This window comes from Rhopalosiphum maidis, chromosome 3, assembly GCF_003676215.2.
Source record: "Rhopalosiphum maidis isolate BTI-1 chromosome 3, ASM367621v3, whole genome shotgun sequence".
Classification (NCBI taxonomy): domain Eukaryota; kingdom Metazoa; phylum Arthropoda; class Insecta; order Hemiptera; family Aphididae; genus Rhopalosiphum; species Rhopalosiphum maidis.
This window is the reverse complement of record NC_040879.1, coordinates 37,229,689-37,253,585: the sequence shown is the minus strand read 5'-3', so window position 1 is coordinate 37,253,585 and position 23,897 is coordinate 37,229,689. Positions and strand designations below refer to the sequence as shown.

The following is a 23,897-nucleotide window of genomic DNA, read 5'->3' as shown; positions in this document are numbered from 1 at the left end:
ATTTATTGTGTGCACCTACGATTTTAATACATTGTGTAAACGATGATCGGCGGCCGAGTGCCGGCTAAAATGATGCCACCGAATGCAACGCGCGACGACGAAATTCAATAATATAAAATGTATGCTAATATAGTAATATTTACTGTGGCTAATGAAAAATGACTCACAGCAGTTTATCAGTAGGTATTTACATTATTATCACCTCGACGTTTACCAACGAAGACTTACGTTCTGTTTCTGTACAGTCGTCTGCGATATAGCAATGATTTCAATCGATGACATCTCCAGTATCTCGACGGTTGACGGTAAATCATTCATTGATCGCGAACAAGCGTTTTGAACAAAACTCGAGAGCACCATCATGACCGAAGAGTTTATCAGGAAAGGATTGACCACATCTGTGGCCCAAATATGTTCAAACATTGGTTGGCATTCTATGTCAAATTCGACTTTGCAAATGATGACAGATATCCTGTATGAGTATTTCAAGGATTTAGCTCAGTCAGTCAAAAAATTCTCCGAGATTTGTGAGTATTTGTTTACACGGTTCGTTCTGTAACGCTTAGTATGAAATACATAATATAACGTAATGGTAATATCTTATACGTGTACAATCCTATACAGTATCCTATACAGTACATTGAATAATTTTCTGATTTGTTGGGATAATACTTTATTTTGACCAATCTTTGGGGATATTGATATTCCTTATTATTGTTGTATTTGATACAGTAGTATACAATCACAAGGGACTGCCCCTTGAACTGTTTGGCACGAATATAATCAGGGGAGGACTGTCTCCTTTAGAGCAGCCTGGAAATTTTATTTTAAAGTAGCCCAAATCCATTATCTAATCTAATACCTAATTATAGCACTTGTGTTTAAAATACCACACTTTCTCAGTTAAATATTCAAAATATAAATTATAACAGTAGATACATGATACGTTTTTGAAATATATACTAATGACTATTTATTGGCTCAATGAATAAATAATTTATGAAATTAATATTTTTTTAATTTTAATCTGCAGTGTAGATATTTTGTTCTAAAAGGTTTACAAAATATAACAAAAAGGGATGTTTGATGTAATTTTTGTCAGTTTTTACCTACATTTTTATTCAAATAGTTACCATAGAAAAATATAAAATATGTAGTCTTACAAAAATTTAACAATTAAACAATAAGAACTGAGAAAAACTAGATTTCAACAAATTATCCAGAAAATATATACATGGAGACATAGTGGGATATAAATAGCTAATAGCATGGCTGTATAATCCTCCTATCTTTTCTATTTTATTATATAAACTATTTAACCAATTTATACTGATAATTGTGTATAGATTATAATTTATAGGATTTATAACTTTACTATTACCCATTATATTGTATACAATATTAATATTAAATTTAATTATTGTATATAAACAACAATTATTGATAGAAACCCTATACGGCTGCCGGATGCGTTATTTGCTATCATTTCTATTTATATAAACTGTTTCTTATAACAACAAAAGATAATTTTAGGTATGATTACTATTGTATTATTTATATTATATTTTATAGATTTTATTAAATAGACCAAAATCTAAAAAACTATTATGATAAATTATTATATAAATACCATAACAAGTTACTTATATAACCAAACTAGTCGGCTCCATAATTCAATTTTTCGACCAGCCCATTGGGAAATTTCCCAATCTGCCAGTTCGCTCCTGACTTTAATGCTGCTAGTAACCAATAACCAATAATTATATCAAGGGATGGGAATAAATAGTTTTTTATTTATGAGATAAGTTTTTTTTAAATTACTTTTATTGACATTTGTTTATCAATCATGCTATATGTTTTTTATGCAGCCTAAAAAAGTTTAAAATGAAAAATTATAATTAAACTATTATACTACAAAACCTATTATAAGATGTTCTAATTTATAAAGTTCACTTCACTCTAGGGGGAGAGTTGGACTTTTATAAAAGTTTTGTGAGAGTAATATAAAATGTATGTGGCTAGAGTGAAAAAAGGTTGAAAATGGCTAATTGAGATAATAGTATCTGATACCTACAGTAAGACAAAAATTATTTTCAGTTTCCCCAATTCCTAAGATTTTTATGTTCTAATCATTGTTGTGGACTATTTGACTATAAATTTAACAAAATTCCTGTTTATAAAACCCTATTGTGATTAGTAAATACTGGATTTTTATACACAAATAATTATTAAATATTTAATTTTATAATTGTATCTACTTATAACATTAATTTAAAGCAATGATTCAAAGGAAACATTAGATTCAAAAAGTTTTTTAATATTTATTGGACAAAAATGTTACAATAATGTGTAAATTTTACTATTATTTTTTAAAAATCTATAGTTTCATTTAGAATTCTGTGAAATTATTTCAGCAACTTATTAGTTTATGCTTAAACTGTGCTCTACATTAATACTTATTATTGGTACATAAAATTAGCAAATATTTCTGATGAATATTTCAAACGTGTGGGGAATAATAAAATTAATAAATAATCTAATTTTGAATTATTTTTAAACAATTTTTGTCCAGTATTTTTTTTTATAAATATCATACATGTATTTGTAGCACTAAAAATTTGAAGATAATATGATTGTATATTTTGTGTATCATATTCCCATATAGATTGTGAAAAAATAAATAATATAGGTATATTGAGAATGGATGCATACTAACTAAGTCCCAATAAAACTTTTTAGGACAAATTGAGTCTCAAGTTGTTTCTAGGTATATACTAGTCGAATCTTATGGCATTTTAAGTATAATACTAATTGATTTCATGTTTTAATACTAACCGAGTCCCGTCAAACTTTAAATTTTCCATTCCTTTTTTACAGACTATCTATAACAAAAAATGGTTAAAAAATTATTTATTTTAAATATTTTTTAATATAATATAAATATTTAAAATATTACTTGTGTAGAATTAATGTAAATTAATAAAGGTGATGATAGAATTTCATTTTTTTTATAATAGTAAAAATGTATGTGATAAACATGGTATGTATTCAAATTGTGTTATTTTCTTTGGTTGCTATAGCTGCATTTGTTCTTAGATTTCTTTTTCTTTGTTTTTTACATAATTTCTTTTAATAATACTTTGAGTACTTCTAGTTTTTATAAATGTTCGGATAAACTGAATATAACATAGCATTGAATTTTGAATGGAAGGATTCACAACTGTTAGTTGTCCTCGCCAATGAATACATAAATGAAGCCCATATTTCCGGAGGATATTGTGAGTTTTCGGTTATGTAATTTTCTAAAACATAATCAATAAAGCATTCTACTTGATAATCTGTAGATTAAATAGAAATTGAATCATTGGTGAAGCAATCATTGACACTAGCAAGTTTAAAAATGAAAACCTAAAATATGTTTATAAATATTCAACAATTTAGACTTTATATTTATTAACTAGACCCAATGATTAGATTTTTCTAAACCATGCTTATCCCAAATGCATTTGCTATCCCAAAGTTGTGCTAATAGCCATGAGAATTTACTGTGCCGATGGCTAAACTATATCTACAGTAACATGAATTGCCTTTTCAAAATCAGCAAACATAGTTTTAGGATTAAAATAAATTAAGTTTTTGACATTTTGAAATTATTAATTAAAAAGAAGCCTTATACATTGTTAAAGCTTTTTCTAGAAGGAAACAAAACACTAAAGGTACTATTTTTTTTTTATTCTATGGACAGTAAAAGTTAAATACACTGTGTTGGGCAACTTTTAAAATCCTTGATATATTGTATGATACGTAATTAAAAACTTTAAATTAATAGCACATGAAAATGTTATATTTTTAGTTTTGTCGTTGGTAATAAATTTAAGTATTTCATCTTTGCTTGTTTTTAGGTTAAAATCAAAATTATGATAATTCTGTTAAGTTATATTATGGTTGATTTTATATTTTACTCAAAATAGTCCCTGGACTCAATCAGTATATTTTTCTTCTATACCTTGGACTCAATTAATTTATTATTTTTTTTTTCTTTAGGGACTCAATTAGTATACAATGTTAAGAACATATCCGTACATGTAATTAATTAAGATAAAATAATATATAGGTTAGTTGTATAGGTTACCTGGTATATTCATGTTGATAAGCTAAGGCAATACTGAATAATATTTTTTCTGGCTGCGTACAAATTGATTCCCGGTCATTATATATTTTTTCAATATTTAGTCAAATATTCAACCTATTAGCGTAATCCAAGAGACCCCACAAGGAGGTTGGTTGACAAGTTTCTCAAAAATGTTGTTCTTTTTAGTTTTTTCATAATTTGAAAAATATTCAATTTTTATTTATTGTATTATATTATAAATTATTATTTATTAAAAAAATTTAGTATTTATGTAAAAATTTAAAACACATTATTTTTAAAAGATGGTATATCTGGTAATTAGATTATCATTTCTTGGTTTTTCATGAATTTTCTAGTCCCATTGCTCCTGCTTTTAATGTATGTTTCTGACTGCATTTCTAACAGCTCAGTCTATTGATATACAACAATTTCAATAGGAATCAACTCACACATATCTCTTAATGACCCGGAAATTAACTAATACATAAAGTAGGTTTCGGGAATCAATCTACTGCGCTATTTCTATACAAACAAAAAATCAGTTTAAATAAAAAACTTTTTTTATTCTTAGTGATTAAATAACATTATATTTATATTCATATACAATATAAAACGTTTATTTTATTAATCAAGTAATGATTTATGATAATTAATTGACTGCACATGATGTAGAAAATAGCAATATGTATTTTATAATAAATCTGGTATATTGATTTTTCTCATTATGATTTTTAGCTTTAACAATTATTATTTTAACCACATTAAAAATCAGTCAAAGAACAGAAATAATTCAATAGCAAAATTGTCTTTATTAATATCAAACCATACTTTCTAACATAATAAAAATAATCATTTGACTTTATTTATTGTAAGGAACGTTCTTTTAATAATATCCTAAATTGATTATAAAATAAATAGTTTTTACTGTTGGTACTTATTACATATTCATTTTTTAATTATTTCAAAGTTTGAGTATATGAATTAAAATCTTAATGTGTATTCGGTATTCTAAATATATTAATTATGTTTCAGAAATTATTGAATAATTTAGTACATAAAGGCAATTTATAAAATATATTTACATGTAGTAAAACATAGATTATTGAACTACTGAAATAGAGTTAAACCAATTTATTTAAATATTATATGCTTTATTTATAGCCTAAAAACTAAAATTTCATTATAATGGTTAAATAAAAAAAAATATTATTGTTTTTGATCTTTATTGTTTGTAATTTTCACACATAGAACAGTAAAGTATACCCATTTCAAATTTCTGCTTCTATCAATACAATTCATACTTTAAAGCAATTTTTTTTTTTTTTTATTTATTTTAAAATGAATATTTACAATCTGTATACATATAATACAATAAGTAAATGTTGAGGGCTTAAAGTAAAATTACAGGACTTGTGGACTTGAGTCTAGTGACACCACTTCAAATTAAAGCAATTAAGAATATAAAAATAGAATTGAATTAAATATGAAATATTTATGAGGTCGGTCAAGCCATTTCTTTAAATTTAATTTTAGTTATTTTTTTAAATGTATAATTTTTCAAATTACATTTTTTAAAATTCAATAAATTTGCCTGACTTATCATGTTACTTATTATGTCGACTTTGTAACAAAATTGTATGTTTAAAACCTAATAAACTTAAGTGACTTAAAATCAAAATAGTTAATCGAAAGGTAAGATATTTACAGAATAAACCTACTCAATTCTAAAATTATTATATGAAATTAATTTAAATATTACTACCATTATATACACAATATATATAGTTTTTAATGTTTTTATATTTATTATATTTTCAAAATCACTATTTAAAAAAATAATATTTAATATTGTAGATAATATTATGGTACAACAAGTAAATTTCAATCACTAGACACCGTCAAGGGTATAATAAAATGTAATATAATATATAGCTAGTATAATATTTTAAAATTGAACATTAACAATTTATTAGCAATATTGAATATACACAGTACCAATATTATTTAATTTGATTTTAGTTTAATGTTAAATCTTTTATCTATACAAACATATTTATCTAAAAAAATGGTAAAGTAAGTTATATAGAAAGTAATGCACATGAATTGCATCACAAAAATATTTAATTATTATACAAATCACATCTAAATGTAAAAATATTATTTTTGTTGTTGATAACTTACATAAAATGTTCATCTTGGTTAGTATTTAGTTTGTAGAACATACTTTTATAACTTTGAACACAAATTTTTTTATTGACATTTATAAAACAAACTAAAAATATTGAATATTTAAAATTTAGGAAAACAATTATAATATTTTGAAAATTTTATTATTTATAGAAAATTATAAAATACAACTTTATGAATATTTCAAGTATCTGTAGTTATTTGTTTTTTATTTATACCAAAATAATAAATTGATATTGACAAAAATGGTTTAGCATAAAATTTAATTGATTATTTATTTTTTTGTTTTACCGAGAAAAGTACTGGGTATCCAGACTACCTTCACTACCCCTTACACATTTTTAGGGTTATGCTAATGAAATTTGATCAAAAGTTTATTCAAAGTGATTTATACATAATATTATAATATATGTATATGATAGATTAACATTATACATAATTGTAAACATTATTTTTTATTCATATTTTTTCCCACACAATATTACCTATTATGATTTCTGGATTTAATCTGTTTTATATTTAAAATATAAATTTATTATAGTTTGTATAAGTGATATCAGTATAATTAGTTAAATAAAAATAATAAATCATACATCTATATAATTACAAAATAATTACAGTTAATTTAATAAAACATAACATGGTTGTAACCTTATATCATAATATATAATTAACATTTACAAAGTTCAATGTATTTTTAGAAGGAACAACAACTAAGGGCAAATACTAATTTAATTTAAAATATTATTAGAAATTATATTTATGATAACTAAAATTTCATTGTAAAATATATAATCTTTATTTTTTTAGCTGATACAATAGAACCAGATATTGATGATGTAAAAATGGCATTTCGAGATAAAGATGTTGCTGTACCAGATTTAATAAGATATTTAAAACAAGTTGGGTCCATAGAATTTCCTCATCAAGTGCCTAAGTTTCCCATACCAACAAAATCAAATTTAAATATCATGAAACCAGGAAGCAGAGAAATTGTGACCAGGCCAGTTTATGTCCATGAACATCTTCCTACAATGTACCCTGAACAATCTGGTAAACTTTTTATACATTTTTAAAAATCTTTGATTTTAATTTTAACGGTTCATGGATATTCTGATTTGTTCTTTCTATATATTTTTATTCATATCATGTGAAATATTTCTAAATTGTTTGTGCTTACTTATAACATTCTATACATTTTAGAGTCATAAAAGTCTGGAATCTAATTATAATTATTTATCATAGATGACAGACCAATGCAAAATGATAGCAGCCAGACACCACACTCAAGCTCTTCACTAGGAATTTTTAATGAGCCATTAAGTTTTCAAGAATCCCAGGTCTCAAAATATGATAAGTAAATATTAAATATTATTCTTTAAATATAAAATAATTTTTTGCCTTATTAATATTTAATTATAATATGTTATTTATTTTCAGACCATTAAAAGACAACCTGGTAGTTCATAGGCGACTTAGAGAGATTTCTAGTGTGGTTATGACAACATCTGGATTTCTTTCTCCGTCTCGAGAAGGCAAATTGCCAGAATCTCGATTAATGCCATTTCCTAATTTTAAAGTCAATTCATCACATTCGTCATCTTCTTATCCTACAGTTCCACCAGAAGTCAAAGGTGAACACAACCAACAACGTAGTAAGAAATTATCACAAAAAACATTGAACAGTTTTAAAGAAAAAGGAAAAAATATTGTTGACAGTAATAATAGCAATATTATCAATAATAATAAAAATGAAGATTCTAAAGTAAGAAAATTGACAAATGTGAAAGAAACGTCAAAACTTAAAGCATTGAAAACTGGAGCTATTCGGGAGTCTAATCAAGGACCTCGACTTAAAAAACCTCCAAAGATCAAAGATAAATCAAAATTAAGTGTACTAAATACTATATTTGATAAGCCTATTCAAGCATCAGCATCACATTCTAAGTACTTAAAAAGCTTTTTATGCGACAGTGAAAAACTGACAACAGAACCCGATAAACAGAAATTAAATATATTTAAAAAAATATCAAAAGTTAAAGAAGATAAAAATAATGATAGTTCAGTACATTCAAGTTCAAAATTAAATAGCTCAATTAATATATCTAGGCCAAATTCTACTATTGTCAGTTCAGATATTGTGGTTAAGCCTGAAGTAAATTTAGAAACTATTGAGGAGAAACAATTTAAACCAGGTTTCTTTAAACCAACTGTTGAAACAAAAAAACCTGATAGTGTACATAAACCATCTATAAAAGAAACCAAACCAGAATTGAGCTCTAATATTTCTAAAAAACGAAAAAAAAAACAAAAAATACCAAGTGATGATAGTTCTAAAAGCTTAGACGTCAAAACCAAAAACGTTGGAAATAAAAAATCGAAAAATAAACATGATTCTGACCTATTTTCATCCCCTTTGAAATTTTCATTTTTTGGTCATCTACCACCAGTGCCTGGTCTCTTGCCAACTGTGCCAAGTATTTTACCGCCATCTCTTGCTTCAAATCCTTTGGTTCCAAAATATACTGCTCCTAGCAATGTTTTACCAATACTAGAAAAACCAAGTACAACTGCTTCAATGATGTATTTGCCTTTACCAGGAGAAGATGATTTTGATAAATCTGAATTTGACGAACTTTCATCCACTCTTACTCCAGAAAAAAAAAAAGTTTCTACAGAAAAGATTAAAGTAAAGTATATAATTATTAATTATTATTGATTATTTTTTAATTTTTAAAATTAAATTTATTATTAATTTTAGCCCAAAAAAGAACATAAGAAAATCAAAAAAGAGAAGATAAAATCTAAAAAGAAAAAAGATAAAAAAGACAAAACTAAACAAAAAGAACGAAGTGAAAGAAAGAAAGAAAAATTATTGAAAAAATTAAAAAACAAAGAAAAAGTTGACTCTGAAGAATCAAAACTTGAGCCTACTATATCTGAGGTTGTTACATATTAAAATTTCAAAACTATTTATTATTTGATTAGTTGATTAGTTATTTTTGATTGTATGTATTTATGCTATTGTTTAAGTTAATACATTTTATATTTCAGGAAAAAGAACCAGAGCCTGTTATAAAAGAAGAAGACCCATTAGTCCCAAAAATAAAGCTTAAATTACCAGGGTCAAATGGATCAAATACATCTCCATCTGTACAACGGAAAATGTTAGAGTTATAAAATAATAAATGCAGTAAAACCTTGCTATAATGAAATCGCTTGGATCATCTAATTTTTCTGTCTTCATGAGATTAAAAAAAAAAAAAACCCATTAGAAATTAAATTAAAGATAATACATTTTTAAATACTATTCTTATGCATAATATAGTCTGCATTCATGATACTGATTACTGAACATAGCAAGCACCTGACAGCTCAGATATTAATTGTATTATTTAATATCATTATACAAAGCATCCGTATATCAATCATTGCTTATCTATATATATTTATAATATAACAGCATATTAAATAAAGACAATGGTATTAGTTAACAGTTTGCTAATTTATTGCTTTAAATTATACCAGCCATAATCTGAGTTGGGTTTTTCTATGTTATTATATTTCCTCAGCAAAAGTTTTCAAGGTTTATGTGAAAATATATCCATTTGTGGTTTAATGGGGTTTCTGTCTTAACAGGGTGAATTTATTATTTATTGAAAATGAGACCAAAGAAATTTTCTGTCTTAGTAAGGTTTTACTGTACCTTTTGTTTCTAAGTTTAAATATAAATATATATTTATATATTTTTTGTTACAGTTTAATTAAGCCTATAGTTAAAAACAAATCTCCCTCTGAATGTATTGATGAATCACACAATTTATCTAAAGAAAAAGAAAAGTCACCAGTGGAACGAGTAAAATCTTCTACTACAAAATCTAAAGCACACTCTAAAGAAAAATTATCTACAACTACCTTACTATCTATGCCGTTAGTACCTAACAAAGAAGAGCAAGTTGAAAATGTTACTGAACCTATACCTAAACCATCTAAATCAAAAAAAAATACTGTAGTTCCTCCTAGTGCTGTTGTGGACACTGATATCTCTGTCACAACTTCTGTAAACGCTTCTGTATCTTCTGCTCTTATAAATTCTATAACATCAAGTAATAAACATAAGGTTAAAACTACCAAGAAATCTAAAAAAGTTGTGACTCAACCACACCCAGCTTTTTACTATGTAAGTACCTATACAAATGAAGCAATTCATTGAAACTTAATAACATTGTCTTTTACTACACAGAATATAATTTAATATTCTTATAATTTATTAATAACAACTGTGTTTCTTGTATTTTTGATTCTAATATTATAAATTACTCTTTAAATATTAAGTGGTATTTTTAAAATTTAAACTTAATAAATAGATAATGATATCATTTATTTTATGTTCATATTTGTATAGGATGATGCTGGAAATCAAGTTTGGATATGTCCGACTTGTGGAAAACAAGATGATGGTAGTCCAATGGTTGGTTGTGATGGATGTGACGCATGGTATCATTGGTGAGTATAATTTATGTTTTTATTACAACAAAAAAAAAAAAAAACGGTCTTGTTTGAATAAATTACAGGGTTTGTGTGGGAATTCAGTGTCCACCAGATTGTGCTGTATGGTATTGTCCTACTTGTTTGTTGAAACGAGCTGAACGAGGGGTGACTGCTCCAGTCGAAAAAGCTAAAAGAGGAAGACCACTAAAAAAGAAATCAATTTCGTAAGAGCTTAAACTTAAATTGGTGGTTTTTTTTTATCTAATCAAATTAATTTTTTCATTAGACTAAAATTAAGGTTTAATTCATTATATTTTACAAGACTTATAAAATCAGTGGATTTATTGATTTTGATAATCATACATGATTTATCTTGATGGTTATACCTTATTTTAATCAGTCTGTCGTTAAATTTTTAGTACAAACATATATCTCTTTTGTTTTATTTCAACTATATCATTGATACAACACAAGGCACTATACCAAACAATTAAAATTTTCAATGTGTCTGGTATATAATAAACTGTTAAATAATTTCAAATTCTTTTTGGTTCAGACAATTTTATTTTATTTTTCATAACTTATATAACATCTAAAATACCTTATAATTAACTAAAATTTAGATTAATTTGTTATATATTTTGTTTTTATTTGGAATACCATTATTTATATAACTTGTTAACATTTCCAATAAGAAATTTTTCATTATTTATATACTTATAAATATATGTTGTTAATTAATTTAAATATTCAATTTGTTTGGTTGGATTTGAGAATGTATTGCAAAATATGTTAAACTTACAATGTTGGATATATTATATAAATAAATTATTGAAACATCTACAATTAAATTCAATACAATTTAAAAATATAATCACTTAAACAATTTTTACAGATTTTAATTGTCTATGTGACATAATGAAAAACATTATTGTTTATTAGATTCATTAATTACAACTGTGTTTTATCAGTTTCCTATAAAAAAACTTGGCTATAGAAAACATGGTTAACTAATAAAAATATATCATTCATTAATGTGATAATTAAATATATATTGTAACGATTGCCGTACGTTACAATATTCTAAAAGAAAGAAAAACTTATTTTATAATTTATACTATTTACCTTATGTTAATTGTATTTTAGACCACTTCAGTATATTATAAAAAAGTAAAATAAAAAATAAATATAAAAAAAAATGTAATTATGGCATTCTTAGTGTAAGTTTACAATTTACTGTTTATTAAATAATTAAAATATTTAAAAAGAATTTATATAAACATTTAGTAGGGGTAGATTATGTTTTTTTAAAGTAATAGGCATATGCTTTATAATGGAAAGAATTAATGCATTTGATATAAATATTAATCAAATAAAAGATTTAAAAATATTCACTGAAATTCATACTAAAAAAAATATATTTGTTAAATAATATGATAAAACTTTAATTCTTCAAGTATAATGCTTAGAATAATTTTATTTTTTAGTCTTATCTAAAATTTGTTTTAAAAATAATTCAGCTGATGTTTAGAACAGTTACATTTTAAAGTTTTGTCACATTATCTTTCAGTAAAATTACTATAATTTTGGTTTTTTACTTTTTAAATTATGTATTTTCCACTCGCTAAAATTTATAAGCCACCAGCATATTACTTAAAATTATTTTTTAATTTATTATTGATTATTTCAGGAAAACACGAGTTTATAAACTGTGTTTATTATTATTATCAACATTTAGTTTAATGAAGTATTATCATTTAGTTGATCACCAAATATATGTTTGTACTGAAATTAAAAATTATTTTCTTAAATTTGTCCTTTTCGTATTAACATAATAACATAATTTTTATAGTTATATCTTCTCAGATATTAGTTTATTGATGAATCAACATAATCTATAAATAATGTATTAAATATACAGTTTGTATCAGAGATTTTGTGCACTTCAACTTTTAGACAGTAATTATTTTATTCTTCATGATTTTAGAATGTTATTAAAATTTCATTCTTTCTAATCCACAGAAACTTTTTAGCTTACACGGTAGTTGAATTCAGATTAATTTAAGATGTATTGATTTCGGAATAATTAAATAAATTGCTATGAAATCATATAATGGTAAACATGTATTTGTTATTAATATACTATATTTATCTTGTTTGTTGTATTTGTTAATTTACTACATGGATATTAAGAAAAAAAATGTAAATTGCCAATTTCGTTATTACAACTTAAATTAAATATTGTTATTAGACTTAAGTATTTATAATTACTGAAAAAGTGATCATACTTAATCAATTTATTTTCCTTTAAATTATTGTAGTTTATAGTTGCATTTGGTTAATGTTTACCTTTTAGTGTTGTGTTTATTAAGAATGGTAGATTTAGAAGAAGAAAAAAAATAATATATTCTAGATTACTAATTTACTAATTAGTAGCTATTTATAATTTATAATTAATTGTTCCAAAGGCTTAGCTGTTATATAAGACTTGAGGACTCCTTACGCATATATAATTTATACATTTAATTTATAAAATATTTGGATATATTATTTATGTTTACTTTTATCAATTTTGGGTCTCATTAATTTTGTAACAGTCATAGAACAATGAACTCCTGGTTGTGTAGACAATTTAGTTGAGCATGCAGCTACATAGTACAATTAGTACACATTGCCGTTACCTAACCTATGTTTCCCAATTATATATATTTATTCTATCTGACAAATCCGCCATACAATTTTTTTTACTTAGATGTTTGCAATATTAGTATTCTCATGTTATATACACATTATATATTATATAATCATATTCCATATTATTCTCTAGATAATTATTTAATTTTATTAGAGTAGTCAGAGTGCTGTAAAATACGTAGTAAATTTTGTGATAATTATATATCGCCGCCCTCCTAATTGTGTCGCCCTCGAAGGCAGTACTTAAATCACTAATCATCTCATAATATGACGGCCTTCGCAGTGATAGCTCTGGTGTACAAACATACACACCTGCACTATTAATGTTTATTATTATTATTATTGTATTTATAGTCTATTATTAATATATAATATTATCTATGTCTATCTATTATGTACTTGTTGTGTGGATAATATTTTTTTTTTCTTGATTTATAGTTACAATGTTTACATTGCTGTTTTATGGAATCTTAGTGTTTATTACTATACATTATTTATATTTTATGTTAATATGTTACTGTAAATATTTACTGATGGTCATTGGCAATTCATTTATAATTTTCACGTTACTACTTGCTACACATTGAATAATATGATAATCATAGCATTCACTGTATATATTTGTTATATTCAGTTTTTTTTTCAATAATTCATTACATACAATTTATAATAATAATTTTTATTAATATAGTTATTTATATTGATTTTTTACATTATTGTTATGACATTTATATTATTTATTACAAAAATGTAAACTATTCTGTCATTGAATGTCGACAATCATTATTACTACTACGTCCAGTAGATTAATTGTATATTTTTAAATTTTTTGATATTCACTGATAATTTTAATGTAATGTCGCCGTTTGTTTGAGAATGAGAATGCTATCACCAACAGCACATATTTACAGTAACATATATTTTATATATATATGATTTATTATTATTATTTATTTATTTATTTATTTATTTATTTAGATTTATACCAGTTTTGTTTTTAATATTTAGTATTTACCTATAATTGTTTTCAACCAATAGATTTTTTACTAACAAAAAGCGATAAAATATTTATTGTTTATCTTATTGAAAATCAACCATATATTATAAATGTAGTATAATATAAACTCTGTATTCTGTCTTAATATATTAATTCTAATGTTTTATTATAATTTGCATTTAATTTGGACTACCTTATAATTATAATATCTGATATCCAAAAATCCTTCTACACATTTATTTAATGATCTATTTTTATATAAAAATTATTTGAAAAAGCAACACATAATAACATAAGTATGCAAGAAAATTTTGAATGATAAAATGTATGCATGTTTACAGGTCAGACTTATTATTCACAAGTACAACGTCTGAAACCATACGTAAAATATTATTTAATGTAATATAAATTACTGTGATTATTTTAAGTATTAATCATTTTCATAATTTTTTATTTTTATTATTCTCAGTTATCACAATAAGACAATGTTTATGGTCTTTTAAAAAAATTGGGAGTTATACTTTTTTTCCTCAATTAATTTTATCCAGTATCATATTTATATATTTAGCTTTTTCACAACTTGGAAGAGAGGTCATGTTATCTCTATGTAAAAGTGTTTGGTATTTTCTAAACAACTTTGTACTGTATTATGTAAATATAGATTTATATAAGTATACTCATTGACTTAACTACATTCTTCTGGATAGAGAAAAAATTATGTTATTCTCAATTATGAGTTTTTTTAATTTTTTTAAATAAGGATTAGAAGTATCTAAATAATTAAATATTATATTTAAAATATAAGTTATTATTTATTAGTATTAACATTTATTTTTCAATACATTTTTGCCTTGATGGTTAATGAACTTTATAGATTTTCATCATAGTTAAAACTCATAAGATTATAAACTAATTTAGCCATCGATAAGTTTTTAAAATATGCTAAATTTTTTAAAAACTAATAAATAATTGTAATTATTAAATGATAAACACAGTTGCAATTGGTGTACAGAGATACTTGATAATCAATTAGTATTAATATCTTATGATTTGGCCAATAAAATGTTTATTTAATTTTAAATCTCTTAAAAATTTAATACCATTATAGTAATATTACACTTCACCTAACCTTTTTGAGGTGACCAAATGACCCATTATCAAAAAATAGCTCATACATTCATTTCTCTGTAGCCTGTTATATACCTTATCAATAATTGTCCACAAATTATAGGAATTATAGTCATAATATATAATGACTTCTGACAAAGGGTTTTTTTTATAAACATCTCATCATTTTTAAATATAAAATTGGTTATATTTTTCTATAGTTATTATAATAAGTAGACCTAAAAAACAAGAATGCTTAAGACCTCCTAATCGCGCCAATGATTAGGTTATTGTTTAGAATCGATATACAGTGTTGTATGTTTTACATGTATGTAATCTGGTAATAATATATTGAGTCATTTTAATAAATTTAAATAATAATTAGAAAGTATAAGTAATTATCTACCTTCTATTGTATATTAATTATCCACAGTCGCAATTTAATGTTAAATTAATTTATGGAAAGAAAAAGGTTATAAATTATGATAGCCAATACCATACAATTAGTATTAAAATTATCTAATTGTTAAAATTTTAAAATTTATAAATTACAATTAATAAATATTTTTGTTTGGGGATCCTTACAGAAATAAAATAGTAATAACAATAACAATAACTTAAAACATTTAAAGGTCTAATAAAAAATACCAAACTGAACTTTCTAGATTTTTTTAAATTGTATTTTTAAGTATTAAATTTGTATAAATTAAGTAAAATTATATTAAAGTTTATATTATAATTGTTAATATAACACCTTTAAATAAATAAATTTATATATAAATATAAATAAATATATCTTTTTTATTAAAATAAGTAGATATCTAAATTTGTTTACAACTATGTTTCACAAAATAAGTAAAAAAAAATAAAAAATATATATAAATTTTTTTAAAAAAAAATCAATAATTTGGGTTGTATAAAACAATTAATTAAATTGTATAAGATTATTCGAAATTATTATGGGCTTAAGAGTGGTTTGAAATATGATGAAATACTTGTACATGATTTCTTGGGATTTGAATTTGAAGCTTTTGAATTGTGTTTACGTTTTTTACAAGATTCATTTTTTTTCTTTTTCACTAGTTCATTTTTGATTATTTTATTATTTAACCGCTGTATAGAGTTAGTAGTATTTAAACTTTCATTCAATTCTAATGCCACGTGATGATCTATGTGCTCATCGTATGCATCAATTTCAATCATTTTGTCACACTTTTCGCATAATAATGTAATAGGCGCACAATCAATAGTATCTTCTGTAATAGAAAATTGAATAGTGGGCACTGATTCTGACTCATCAATTTTTTGATGTTTTGAAGGTGATACAATTTCTAGTTTTTTTGAAAAAAAACTATCTGTTGATTTATCTGGTCTGTTATGATTATCATTTGATATTTTTTTTGAAGGAGAAATTACATCAGGGCTTTCCAATAAAAATCCCACTGGGTTTTCTGAGGAGCATTTGTCTACTACTGTTGTCGATTTCCCATTTACTTGATTTTTAATTGGAGAAATAATCTCTAGTTTTTTTGTGAAAAAACTGTTTTTGTTATGTTTATATTGCTGTCTAATTTCTTTTTTAGAAGTCACATTTTGTAATGTCAAAGAAGAATGAGTTAAGGAACTATTAGAATTTTTCATTTGAGCAGCAAACATAGTTTTTAAATTCTTCACATCACTATTACATGTTTCATTATTTTTGTGTTTAGAGTTATTTAATGATGGTGGAAGTTTATTAGACAATACTGTATTTGTGTTAGAACTAAATTGTTGTTCATTAAATAGTGTGGAACTATTACTTTCACTATTAATTTTAAAACAAGTTGTACTGTTTTCTGGCCTTGGCAATGCAATATTAATATCTTTCTCTTCTTTGGCAGCTCCTTTATTGAAATAATTTTCTATTGATGATTTGGCATTAATTTCTACAAACTTTCCAATAGCAACTCCTAAAAAAGATATTGGATTTTTCCTGCAAATAATAAAAATAAAAATAAAATTTTTTCTGTTCAAGAATGTTATTAAATAAAAAATTAATATTTAAAAAAAAAAATTGATCAGCATCTTAGGTGTTTTTAACTGCTAAAAAACATACTACATTACTACATAGTATATCAAATCTTAATAATTACAAGTACCCTACATGCCATATATGTTGTATATTTTAAGATCGTGCAGACAATGGACATGTGGATAGACTATTATGTAAGATATTTCATGTATTTACATGATTTTTTCTGTATGATTCATAAACATTAGTAAAAGTCAAGGAAGACTCCTAAACAAGGACCAAAGCAAAAAAATTCATTACTTCTGATAGAATATGCTTAAGTTTAAAGTTTAAACAATAGTAATGTTATTTTTACACATACGAAATAACACATTTATTTAAATTAAAGTTAATGTACATATTTTTGTCTGAGGTTAACTCTCTGTAAAAGATAAATATTATATAAATTAGTATATAGTTAGATACGTTACTATATTATAAAATACAATTCATTGACACATTTTTACACTTATGATGATAAAATAAAAATTAACTAACTAAATACTTAATTTTTAGTAAATAAATTTATTTTTTGTTTTATTTTATGTCTATATATTGATTTTGTTAACGTTATAATTGCCCATGACTAAATATTATTATTATATTATTTAATTTGCCTATTATGATATATAAGGTAACAGCTAGAATCTATTACATTTAAATAAAATTGTATCTCGTAATCTAAAGACTAGAAGTTATAAATTCTTGAAAATATGTTTGATAAATCAAGGATAATTTATGCTTAAAACAATATTTTACAGTAACTACTAATATTCATAAGTTTCTCCAGTTAGGTTGTAATAATAATAATAAAAAAAAAAACAATAAACTTCCTAAACATGTAAATACAAAATCATTAATATCCGAAACACACTTGTAAATACTTCCAGACCACTTTTATATGCACAAATTGACATCCCTTTTATAATATCCATTACATCATTATTTAAAATATCTAGTGTAGTATGTTGAATGTTGTTATAGCTTAACGTATTGGGAAGGGGAATATTTTAGGTAATAATTTAATATTCATAATATAACAAAATACCAATGTAATGATTTTTGATTTTCAGTCATGGTACACAATGATGAATAGGCAGTATCTAATAATTTTTCATGATTATATGTTGTAACTTCAGAACACTGCGATATCGGCAATTTTGTATTTTTATCTAAGTATCTAACACTGACAGTCATCAATGTTGCTTTTCTTTTATTCTAAAAAAAAAAAAAAAAATTAAAAATTAAATTAGATGAAATAAATTAATATTACATACAGCCTCGTGATCATCATTTAGTTTGTCTACAATATCATTCATTAATGTGTTTAACCACTTTTTTATTTCATCTTTGACTTTAAGCCCTGTAGGAAAAGACTTACAACTGCCAATTGATTTTGGTATAATTCTAGATTCCACGGGTTCATTATCAATACCTTTAGAGATCTGATATAAAAAATTACTGAAAAAAAAAATGTAATCATAATTTTATATTAAAAATATTATGAAATTAATCATTACCATGTTTTGACATTAAATTTTTGTTGTAAATCATTTAGAGGTATTGCAGCTAAATCTGACATGAATTTGCAGTTAAATTCTTGCTTAATTCTATCTCCTAGTTTGCCACCTAAATTTTTTATTTTTTTTATTGGTATAGATTCAAACAAATTGGGTACACTAGAAGGTGGTAACAGTGTTTGTTGATTAGGTTTATGTAAGCCACATGCCAGCTTAGATAAAATCTGGAAAAAATATAACACAATAATTATTTATTTAATTTATAATTTAAATAATTGTATGAAAAAAACAAATATCAACTTTAAACATGTCTATACAGTATATGTATACATTAAAGAAGTACATTTTTGATTAATTATATATTTAGTGTTAAAAATACAATTAAAACTAAAATAATCTATATTAGTTAATTAGTTTATATGATTTAATTATTTTTTTTTGTTTAATATTACATTGAATTATTTCAAATTTATTCATCGTGGACAATATTTAAATCAACAAACCTTGTTATTTGCAATTCCAGCTGAACAACGGTAACCAGTTTGTTCAAAAATAGATTTTCTTAATTTTTCAACCATCATAGCACCGACTGTTAATCGTAATAAATAATCATCTTGTAACTCATTATTGTACACATCGTGAAGCCAAGTCTTTATACTCACACTTTTATCTTCTGGGTGAACAAAATAAAATAAGTACAATTTAAATATTTATAATAGTGAGTATTTACATATTTTATCATCATAGTAAAACTATCATTAGGTATTATTATTTTTCATTGAGTACTAACAAATATTTTGTTATTTTCAATTTAAATGAAATTTTTACCTTTAGAGAAATTCACAAAGTAATAATTTAGGTCAATTTTAAAATACATACTTTAAATTTATTTAATCTCAACATTAAATTACCTTCTGAATTATCTGAATAACCTTCAACAAATGTATTGGATAAGTCATTTTCTGTTATTATATTATGATTACTTGAAATATGATCATTTACCACACTAGTTAAATCAACATAAGCTTCATCAATACTAGCTCTTTGTACACAAGAACTAAATTCACTGAGTACCTCAAACACTTTTTGACTGGCTGTACGATATCTATAAAGAACAATGCCAATGGTTAAAACATAAAATAAATATATCATTTAAAAGAAAAAATTTGCTATTATTTTTACATATTAAATTTTAAAATGACAACATATACAGTGAAACCTTGAATTAGTTGGGGGCAAAAATAAAATTTGAATTATCAAAAATGCAATTTATAGAGGTTTGAGTTATCGAAGTTCCACTGTATTTTAATTTCATAATATATGAAAATTTCTATTATATTGCTCCAGAATATTAAATTAAAAATGTAAAAAAATAGTACCTAGAAAAAGTTTTTTTCTTAAAAAAGTTTTAACCTAACAAATAATTAGTGTGAATCACTTTATACTTTAATCATAATTTTTTGTTTAAATTTCTATCAAAGAAATTATATTTAAAGAAATATCCAAACAATAAAAGTTTATTTAATTTATAGTTAAAAATATAATAGTAAGATACTAATTCAAATTTACAACATAGAGAAAAGTTTACTAACATATAATAGAATACTGAGATAAAAATATTAATTATTAAAACTTTATAAATACATGTGAAATAACCATTGTTTTTGGAGATTTTTCCAAGTCTTCAATAAAAATAACAATTTTTTAAATATTTATGGAACATTATTAGCGAGTATATGAGTTATGATGTTTAAATATATATCAACACTAATTGTCACAACAGTTAGATACAACCATATTTAGTACAACATATGTTGCTATAAATATTACAAAATTGTAATTTAACACAAATATTTAAATGTCAATATAATTGCTGATAAATTTTAACAATCACAGTTATGTCTAATTTATAAATTAAGAGTCTATCAAGTACATATCACTTACTTTGATAAATCTGCTTTTCCATGGAGTTCCTTCACACGTACTAAATTTAAATCTGGACACGCCTGTACAGCATCGTCTCCTCTCATATGTCGGTTTACTCCTTTTGCCCTCGCCTCATAATTCACTGCAATTATGCTGGAATACAACAACAGAATAACTATGATCCAACGGTTTAGACCAACACAGATATTGTTAAATAATAATAATACTCACCCACCACCTCTCCAACTGTTGTACTGAACGACTGCGACCGGCTTTCCAATCAGTGACTGGTCATGTTGAACCTCTACTTGACAATAAAAACAATCCATGTCGACTAACGCCACTACTCGTTTGGCCCCACAATCGTTCATAATGATCGAATCGGACTGTTTTCACTTTAGTTTCATTACCAACGATTTCCAGGAGGTAGCAGACGGGCGCCAAAAATGGGAGCGTTGATAACAGACATGTGCGTCGTTTACAATTGTCTTATTATCATTGTGCAATTCATTTTCCGACTGTACGGAGATCAATAAACGGCTTTTAAACAATATTGTTCGGGTGATGGTCGATGATGTCCTCAAGATCTTTTGAAAAGTACACGGTAAACAACCGTCCAACACGGAGTAAGCACCTAGTGGTAATTTTAAAGGCGTCACGTAGAATTAATCATTGGAGATTTTTAAGGAAACGACATAAATCAAAAGTACATAATAAATAATTATAATTAATTATTATTACAAAATTTAGAAAATATATTATATTATTAAATGTGACTCAAAATCATTGCGATAAAGAAATTACATTATCATTATTATCAATAATCGAAACGGTTGGAAAACTGATATTTGTTTATTATCTGTCGTACTAAGATATACATAAATATCATAGTCCGTGTTATCTGTACAGCAATATTTAGAAATTCGGAAGAAATTGGCGGCAAGATGATAAACACTTGGGCTATTGTATTCTGTGCTAATACTTTCTGACATGGAAATCTATGTTTACCAAACTTATTATTTTATTCAGTGTAATTACTAATTACTAATTATTATACCTTCTGTACACAGATTTGTCGTCTACAATATAAAAAGGACAAGTGATACGTGATAATCACGATAATAGCTATAGGAATGGCTATAGGTACGTAGAACATTGATCAATAAATAAGTAAGGCATAAGGACATTTACGACAAATCAATTTTTTGGCGAGTTTCGGGTGTATACAATTTGTGGACAGAATACTCTATATCTTTAATACCCACTTTAAATCTAATCATGTAAAATAAAATAAAATATAATATGGTGTAAGATAATAAAATGATCTATACAATTAATACTAAAATAAATTTAGTCCAGTTGATTTATAAAGTAAAACAAATCATATGTAAAAAGTTTGAAAGTATCCTTAAATACATCATTAAAGTACTTATTTGTATTTGTACTCAAATACTTTTTTAAAGAATATTCAAAAATATATTTCAGTTCAAAATAAGTACCTAAAATCTGTGTTTGTACTTAAATACTTTTTAAAACTAACTATTATTTTACAATATGCAAACAGGTATCTAAAATAATATTACATGATGTGGTCACTTTACCCGTGTTGATTTTGATTAGTAACATTAGTATAATACTATGTATAATCAACAATAGTAGTTTTATCTGTGATTCACCAAATATCGTCTGATCACACATTCTTAAAATGCATCACATTATACAAAACACATTATTATGTCTTCTTTTTCTTCGCCTTTCTGTCCCAACTATAAAGCTATTATAAACCTTATTCTACATTTCTATAGGGCTGCCACCCACCTCTTCTTTGCTCATATCAATTATTTTTGTTTCATCCTCTATTCTGTTAATCCGTTTCTTTTTTTTTTTTGGTATTCCTCTCAGTTTATTAGTCTACATTATTTTTATTGCCACTCTCGCTGCTTTCAAGATGCCTACTTCCTCTCCTAATAACATAACCGAACCATCTTAACCAATACTCCCTCTTTTTTTCTACAATTGGCGCTACTTAAATATTAAAATCACTTCATTATTTATTAATACTAATATTTACCAATGAAAAGTTCAATTATCTGACATTATTATTGATTCATAATAGTTTGTTTTCACAACAACTATTTACATGGTATTTATTTTTTTGTGTCTATTTATGAAGATTTAATTATCATTGTGTCGTATCTTTTGGTATATACCTACTCACTCTTGTGATAACACATTATTTTTTCCTTCAAGTATATATTGAATATATATTTCAACTTGTATCACAATTTATTGTAAAAGCATTTATAAAAACATTTATATCTAATTTAATGTACAATTATTTTATAAATTTTAGTCAAATCTTAAAAATACAAGTATCAGGGTGATTCTATTATCAAAGAACACTCATTATTTCAAAATCTATCAATGTTTTTGATCATTAATTTTTTTTAACTTTTTAACTTTTTGAACAACATACATTTTTAATTTCATATCCTGAAGTATTTAACATTTCAATTACATAATTATAATTATTTTTATGCTTAACTTTACATTATAATATGATTTTATAAATACCTATGAAAATATATATTATAATGTATTCATATTGATTCTTGAATTGTATTTAATTATTTATTTAATGTAAAAAAATACAATAAATAAATTATATTGTATTATTAATAATCAAATAAATGATTAGTATTCTAACTTAGTATTTCCTTAACTAGGTATTAAACTGTATAAATGTATACATATTTAACATATACATTATATAAAAGTATGCAACAACTCAAA

At 24.2% G+C, this 23,897-nt stretch overlaps 2 protein-coding genes across 5 annotated transcripts; one reads left to right on the top strand and one right to left on the bottom strand.

The window, feature by feature from the left end:
- The first annotated feature begins 22 nt into the window (after positions 1-22).
- On the top strand, positions 23-11,357 carry LOC113559413 (transcription initiation factor TFIID subunit 3). Of its 3 annotated transcripts, none has more exons than XM_026965220.1 (10): positions 23-179; positions 246-527; positions 7,130-7,372; positions 7,565-7,676; positions 7,760-9,008; positions 9,081-9,263; positions 9,374-9,486; positions 10,079-10,499; positions 10,725-10,825; positions 10,894-11,357. In XM_026965220.1, the coding sequence occupies exons 2-10, from the start codon at positions 362-364 to the stop codon at positions 11,036-11,038; spliced, it is 2,733 nt and encodes a 910-aa protein (XP_026821021.1). In that variant the 5' UTR covers positions 23-179; positions 246-361; the 3' UTR covers positions 11,039-11,357. The 3 variants fall into 3 exon arrangements, with proteins under 3 accessions (XP_026821021.1, XP_026821022.1, XP_026821023.1); XM_026965221.1 differs by having other exon boundaries at positions 23-183; XM_026965222.1 differs by lacking the exon at positions 23-179 and having other exon boundaries at positions 197-527.
- A 5,034-nt stretch (positions 11,358-16,391) lies between these two features.
- Positions 16,392-21,475, bottom strand: LOC113556478 (DNA polymerase eta-like). 2 transcript variants are annotated; one of them, XM_026961443.2, is made up of 8 exons: positions 21,336-21,475; positions 21,123-21,257; positions 20,090-20,283; positions 19,682-19,851; positions 19,179-19,402; positions 18,936-19,119; positions 18,707-18,876; positions 16,392-17,580 (listed from the first exon to the last, which is right to left on the bottom strand). In XM_026961443.2, the coding sequence occupies exons 1-8, from the start codon at positions 21,473-21,475 to the stop codon at positions 16,566-16,568; spliced, it is 2,232 nt and encodes a 743-aa protein (XP_026817244.1). In that variant the 3' UTR covers positions 16,392-16,565. The 2 variants fall into 2 exon arrangements, with proteins under 2 accessions (XP_026817244.1, XP_026817245.1); XM_026961444.2 differs by having other exon boundaries at positions 21,123-21,279; positions 21,336-21,470.
- Positions 21,476-23,897: the final 2,422 nt, after the last annotated feature.